General features: G+C 37.8%; 1 protein-coding gene and 1 long non-coding RNA gene across 2 annotated transcripts in view; both read left to right on the top strand.

Annotated features, from left to right (window-relative positions):
* The window catches only part of LOC107750217 (band 4.1-like protein 3), a gene marked incomplete at its 5' end in the record, with an annotated part of 25,325 nt that overhangs the window by 13,595 nt on the left and 4,230 nt on the right, over nucleotides 1-7,500 (top strand). The window contains 3 exons of the mRNA XM_016565500.1: nucleotides 3,815-3,889; nucleotides 3,967-4,059; nucleotides 5,900-5,980. Coding sequence (XP_016420986.1) covers nucleotides 3,815-3,889; nucleotides 3,967-4,059; nucleotides 5,900-5,980 — 249 coding nt within the window. The remainder of the gene's footprint in view (nucleotides 1-3,814; nucleotides 3,890-3,966; nucleotides 4,060-5,899; nucleotides 5,981-7,500) is intronic.
* Nucleotides 4,068-4,714, top strand: LOC107750203 (uncharacterized). The gene is made up of 2 exons (XR_001641125.1): nucleotides 4,068-4,600; nucleotides 4,656-4,714. It is a non-coding gene; the product is annotated as an uncharacterized LOC107750203 (long non-coding RNA).

Genomic DNA, 7,500 nt, shown 5'->3' on the forward strand with positions numbered 1-7,500 from the left:
ATGTATATAAACATATTTTAGAGATGAATTTGTACCCAGAAGTGGTTTAAATCTGACAAAATATCCCAAAACCTCCTTTTAGGGACATCCTCATTTGAAAAAAAAAAAATGCATAAAAATAAAGTAAAGTTTTGTTGCTGATTTGTTAGTATAAAAAAATGGTGCATTTTTCGTATTTCCCGTTCATTTCCTATTGGCAGTCATGTTTGACCGCTAGAAACACAAGTGTGACTTTGTTTTTAAGACCCTTTCGCCTTTTTAAATTGTTCATGATTTATTTGTTCACATAGCCAGTGTGACAAAAGTCACCAAGTTTAACACCGGTAAACAAAGGTAATTTAAGTGTTGATGTTGTGTTGACACGGGCAGGTGGTTTTGCTCTGTGATGACTCTGTGACAGTGACACTGAAGTGTGCTGTTTCTGTCCCAGAGTTCAGTTGCTCCACAGGTGGAGGTGTGCTGTGAGACGGAGCTGGAGAGACAATTAGCGCCATCTACTGGTGAAAAAGAGAAGTATATGAAGGCCCTGAATGAGACCATCGCGATGGGGAGACGCTCCACATGGGCTTCAGTTAGAGAAGAAGAAGCACTGGGCAGCAGAAGCCGTGTTGAAGCTGTGAAACATCATCTGTTTCCTATACAAACCTCTGAAGAGATTCCTGCTGGAAACCACAAAGGCATATGCCACGGAGAAGATGCCATGGATGAAGACGTGCTCCAAATCTGCCATCAGAAACACCAAAGTATTGAGGTTGCAGATGAAATCAAGAAAACTCCAACTGAAGAAGAAGCCAGCTCACAAACCCAAGAGATTCCTGCTGCAAACCAAGAAGATGAAGACCTGCTCCAAATCTGGGATCAGCAACACCAAAATATTGAGGTTGAAGATAAAAACAAGGAGCCTGCATTGGAAGAAACCACCTATGAAACCCAAGAGATTCCTACTGGAAATCAAGAAGTGATGTGCCATGAAGAAGACACCATGGATGAAGACGTGCTCCAAATCTTGGATCAGAAACACCAAAATATTGAGGTTGAAGATGAAATCAAGGAAACTTCAATGGAAAGTCCATCTAAAGGAGAAGAAACCAACTCAGAAACCCAAGAAATTCCTGCTGGAAACCAAGAAGATAAAGACATTCTCCAAGTCTTGGATCAGAAACACCAAAATATTGAGACTGAAAATGAAAGCAAGGAATCTGCTTTGGAAGAAACCACCTCAAAAACCCAAGAGATTCTTACTGGAACCCAAGAAGTTATGTGCCATGTAGATGATGATGAAGATGAAGACATTCTCCAAATCTGGGGTCAGAAACGCCAAATTATTGAGGTTGAAGATGAAATCAAGGAAACTGCATTGGAAACGCCATCTGAAAGAGAAGAAACCAACTTAGAAACCCAAGAGATTCCTGCTGGAAACCAAGATGAGAACATGCTCCAAATCTGGGATCAGAAATACCAAATTATTGAGGTTAAAGATGAAACTGCAATGGAAGAAATCACCTCAGAAGCCCAAGAGATTTCTGCTGGAACCCAAAAAGTGATGTGCCATGAAGAAGATGAAGACATGCTCCAAATGTGGGATCAGAAACACCAAAGTGTTGAGATTGTAAATGAAATCAAGGAATCTGCATTGGAAGAACCCAGCTCAGAAACCCAAGAGATTCTTACTGGAACCCAAAAAGCGATGTGCCATGAAGATATGCTCCAAATATTGGTTGGGGATGAAAACAAGGAACCTGCATTGGAAACGCCATCTGAAAGAGAAGAAACCAACTTAGAAACCCAAGAGATTCCTGCTGGAAACCAAGATGAGAACATGCTCCAAATTTGGGATCAGGAACACCAAATTAGTGAGTTTGAAGATAAAAACAAGGAGCCTGCAATGGAAGAAACCACCTATGAAACCCAAGAGCTGGAGAATGAAATGTTGGTGTCGTTCCACAACAACAACATTGAGAGTTTTGATCAAGAACAAGTGTTTTCAGACTCGTTTGAACTTTCTCAGCTCTTGTTCTTCAATCAAGAGGAACCTGCGGATGAATCCATCAACGTCCAACCTTACGGAGAATTTCCACTTTATATGAAGTCTGTATCATCAACTGCACAGAACCAGATGGAAGACCAACCTCAAGAGATGATGATCAACGTTAAAGATGAAGAAGCTTCCTCATGTTCCCATTTGAGCGAGCAGCCAAGGTTTCAAACATCAGACCTTATGGAAACAAACGTGCATGAACTGGATCCTGGACCAAACCAGGAGAAGGAAGTTGCACAGGCAATAAAGCATAGTGCTTCTACAGCACCTCATATGGAGGTAACCAATCCCAGTGTGCACTGGGGTCACCGTGTGACATCAGCACTGACTAATGATGGAAACGCTCTCTCTCTTCTTGCTTCACGATTGGAAGTGTTTGATCAGTCACTGATTAATTACACGTCTTCATCTGAACGCTGCATGATCACAGATGTTGCTTAACACACTCTATTCATCACATCTGCATGTCTGGATGACTTTATTCATGAGCAGCTGGACATTTCCATTTGTTGAGGATGTTTAGCCTGATTTTGGCTTCGACAAAGGGTCGAATGAGAAACCGATTGTCAAGTCAAGTCACCTTTAGTTCTATAGGGCTGATTTACATTAATAAACAGGAAAATAACTGTTAAAATGTCAATTTCAGCTCTAAAACGATCTACAGAAGACAATAGAATTCAAGTTTTGTTGTCATCTGATAGTGTCAGTGCAGATAAATTCATAATATTACTGAATATTAATTGCCTTTTAAATCCCAGCTTTTAATTTAACTTCACATGCATCATATAAATGCATGATGCTGCATGCAAAAAAAAATCTGTCTGTTTTGTCTTTTTCCTGTTGAATTTTCTGAAATGCGTCAGATTACAGAAGTCTAATGGGTTGCAACTGCAGTTTCTTGTTGAAATATAAAGAGTTTAGTGTTTACTGTAAGCATCCCTCATGATTTAAAACGAGTAGTTGTCTTTATAATGAACTGAAATATCAATATGCCATCATGAAAGCGATGATCTGTGGTGTAGGTTATTCAAGCACTTCCCGAGTGTTTTCAAGTGAAGAGTTCATATGCAAAAACCGATAAACGGCACTTAAAAAACAAAATTTTAGCTGATTGCCCTGCATTATTCTCCACATATAGCGCGATCTGAACCCTAAACACGTTTTGTCAAAAAAGCCGGTTTTGTCCACTTTCAAGGCATCGTGAGTTCACGTTTTACTGCAGAAGCCGACAAGCGCCTTGTTGTTTGTGAACAGAAGCCGATAAGTCCATTTTAGCGAATCAGCGCGCTGTATTCAGGTCAGGTGACAAGGCTACTTTCACTCTGAAAAGATGTGCTAGCTGAGAGGAGTTCGTCAAAGCTGACTAAAAGTGATCGAGGATCATTTCGACGAACTTGATGAACCTGTGATATCTTCTTCAGGGCGAAAAAGGAAAATAAAAGCTGAAACGTTTTCACGGAGCCTTGCAAAAGCAGCGCGTTACAATGGAGAGGGAAAAGCTCCGTGTATTGTGTGTAATCACATCCATACAGTTTATGATCACAACAACAACAACGTTTGTCAGGCATCTACATTATCATCTTTTTAATACGTTCACTTTCAATAAACTTTAATTTTGTAAATATGCTATTTTTGTTTAAGTTATTATTACTTAATCAAAACAACCCAACTGCAGTTTGATTGATATTACTTGGAATGCGCAATAAAAAAAATAAAAAAAAGTTATCGGTTTTGGCAAATGAACTCTTCCAGTGATTTTCTGTGTTTGTGAATCAGCAGTCGGAGGAAGCGCTTAAAGACGTTCCTGTGGTTCACACCGGGACCGAGACCATCACGTACGAGTCTGCAGAGGTGAAGCGCTCTCAACTCTGTCTCATGCCGTTTCCAGTGTGCCGGCATGTTTTTAATGCATCTGTGTGTGTTTATAGATCGAAGCCAGCGGCGACTCGGATCCAGGCGTCCTCATGAGCGCTCAGACCATCACATCAGAGAACAACAGCAGCACCACACACATCACAAAGGTCAGTGGAGACTAGAGCTGCAACAACTAATCCATAAAAAAAATAATCCACAACGAATGTGATTATCGATTAGTCGTGTCTGCTCACCGCGCACGGAAAACTTCCGCCAGTCACGTCACATTACAACAGCGTTCTACTGACTAAATGCATCTAAAAATAGCGGATGAAACGGAGTGCGCTGTTTAATGTGTGAGAAATGGTTCCTTCCTTCTGTAAACGTTACATATTCAGCTGAAATGTTTCCTTTCTTCTGTAAACGTTACATATTCGGCTGAAATGGTTCCTTCCTTCTGTAAACGTTACATATTCAGCTGAAATGTTTGATTTTAGGTTTAAAAGTCAACATGTAATTCAAGTATCTTATGATAGTAACTGTAAAGGGATAACAACAGAGTGTGACTGAATATAAAAAGCAATGACAGGAACAGAGTGAACGTGTGTGTTCCTGCAGAACATTATTCGCATCTGTTAACACAGAGTTGAGTTAAACTGTCCTTTGTCCATTTGTCCGTTTAAACTCTGCTTTATAGCTCTTTTACACGTAATGTGTAGCACAGAGATATATTCAACATACAGTATGCTTTTATAGCGTTCAGTTGGCACGTTTGTTTGAAGGACAGCATTGGGCAGGATGTGGAACAGTGTGTTTTGTCAATTAAAAAAAAGAGGCTTTTTATCCGATTAATTGAAAAAATAATCAGCCTCCTAATCGATTATCAAAGTAATCGTTAGCTGCAGCCCTAGAGGAGACACTCACCGCTCCAGTCATCGGCCTTCTGTTTTGAGTTTTGAATAAATATTAATTTATTTGCTCCATTTGTCAACCGAAGCTCTTAATTGTAAAATATTACTTAAAGTTAATATTTCAGTAATTTAACTAAACATTTGCATAGTCAGTTAATGCTCACACGACAAAGACGCAAGCATTTTAGTGACGCATCAAATTAAAAAATGTTTTTAATAAAAGTGATTTTATACACTGAAAACATATTAAATACAATACTTTAATGTTTCAAATAACTTTTGTGCAAATACAAAAAATATGTCATATGTCAAATGAAATGAAACAACATGCTTATTCTGACCTGTACTTATTAAAATATATAAAAGAAAAAGTGATCATTATAATGTTTATCATATTTTAAATGAATAAAACTGAAAAATGAGTAAAACCTAGTGAAGATTTAACGACAATTAATAACTGTGGCAGAATATTTTTCTGTGTAATTATTTCACTGATTTCTTTTTCTTTTTTTTTCAGTAAATCGTGGTAAAAATATATTATAGTCATTATTTTATCCTCAGAAAAAATAAACTTAAAAAGAACGCATTCTAATTAAAGATCAAATTAAAGCTGTGGTAAACTTTGATATTTATATGTACATTATACACTCATTATATATAGAGCTGCACGAATTGGCCAAAAATGTATACAGTATTGAGATTTTGTCGTCATATTGCAATTTGAACTGCGATATGATAAACATTTCTCTTTTTTTAGTTATGATACAGATTCATCACAATTTACGTGACATTCACGCTGTTATTTTAGGAACCCAAACAAAATTAATAATAATTATTGTTATTGCAATGTTATCATTGTTACTGTTGTTATTAGTTTTAGCTCAAATTTATAGAAAATGAAGACAAATACATTACTGAATTGTAAAAAAAAAAAAAAAAAAAGAATGTGATAATATTGCAAAAATCTAATTTTTGTTTTACACTACAAGTTAAAATACCAATATTGATGTCTTAAATTCTTCACTTTCAGATGTTACCGTTTTAAACTCGAGCTCTTACTTTGGTGGAATATTTTTTTGTTTGTGTTTTTCGTCAGACGGTGAAGGACGGTATTTCAGAGACTCGCGTCGAAAAGAGGATCGTCATCACAGGAGACGCAGACATCGACCACGATCAGGTACAGCCACGGGTGGGTTAACCAGTTATCTAGTTAGTTAACCAGCAACTCAAAACCTCAGTGACAGAACCTGATTAAACAGGTGATTGTGCCTTTGCTTTGACTGGATGCTTGAGGCCCAAAAACACAAAAAATATGCTAATTCCCATTGCCAGCTTAAAATTAAAATATATTATTTCAGTTATCGTTTCGTTTATTTTTTAACTACAATATATAAACACATTTTAAAATATTTCGAACAAAAAAAACTGCATTAATGGTTTTAAGGTTCGTCAAGGATAAACATATTACTTATAAAAATAACTATTAAGTGTTTGTCAAGAATTATATATATATGCATTAACTCTATTAAGGTTTGTCTGGCATAAACATATTTTAAAAACATTTCTAAAACAAAACTGCATTAATTGTATGAAGGTTCATCAACCATAAACGTACTTTTTAATATTTCTTAAGGCTTGTCAAGCATAAACTTTTTTTATGCATTTCTAAAAAACTCTTTTATGGTTTGTGAAGCATTACATCATTCCATCTATTTAAAGAGACTCTTTTCCTTTGTTATTTATAGAAATGTACATTTTTGCTGGAGTTATTGTTTTAAATAGCATGTTATGTGATGATGACTGATTCTTATGACTATAAACTAATCAAATCTGATAATCATTCAGCAGATCTGAATACATTTAATGCACTTATTGATTGCATTACAATCGTGACTTAAATTGTCTAACCTTCAAATCGTATGCTGATATCAACAGAACATGCTGATTGATTGATTGAGTGAGTGAGTGTGAGTGGTTGAGTGGTTGAGTGAGTGGGTGAGTGAGTGTGAGTGAGTGAGTGAGTGAGTGGGTGAGTGAGTGTGAGTGGGTGAGTGAGTGTGTGAGTGGGTGAGTGTGAGTGGTTGAGTGAGTGGGTGAGTGTGGTTGGGTGAGTGGTTGAGTGAGTGAGTGAGTGAATGAGTGAGTGTGAGTGGTTGAGTGAGTGAGTGAGTGAATGAGTGAGTGTGAGTGGTTGAGTGAGTGAGTGAGTGAATGAGTGAGTGTGAGTGGTTGAGTGAGTGAGTGAGTGAATGAGTGAGTGTGAGTGGTTGAGTGAGTGAGTGAGTGAATGAGTGAGTGTGAGTGGTTGAGTGAGTGAGTGAGTGAATGAGTGAGTGTGAGTGGTTGAGTGAGTGAGTGAGTGAATGAGTGAGTGTGAGTGGTTGAGTGAGTGAGTGAGTGAATGAGTGAGTGTGAGTGGTTGAGTGAGTGAGTGAGTGAATGAGTGAGTGTGAGTGGTTGAGTGAGTGAGTGAGTGAATGAGTGAGTGTGAGTGGTTGAGTGAGTGAGTGAGTGAATGAGTGAGTGTGAGTGGTTGAGTGAGTGAGTGAGTGAATGAGTGAGTGTGAGTGGTTGAGTGAGTGAGTGAGTGAATGAGTGAGTGTGAGTGGTTGAGTGAGTGAGTGAGTGAATGAGTGAGTGTGAGTGGTTGAGTGAGTGAGTGAGTGAATGAGTGAGTGTGAGTGGTTGAGTGAGTGA

This window comes from Sinocyclocheilus rhinocerous, unplaced genomic scaffold, assembly GCF_001515625.1.
Source record: "Sinocyclocheilus rhinocerous isolate Xijiao unplaced genomic scaffold, SAMN03320098_v1.1 scaffold242, whole genome shotgun sequence".
In the NCBI taxonomy this organism is placed as follows: Eukaryota; Metazoa; Chordata; class Actinopteri; order Cypriniformes; family Cyprinidae; genus Sinocyclocheilus; species Sinocyclocheilus rhinocerous.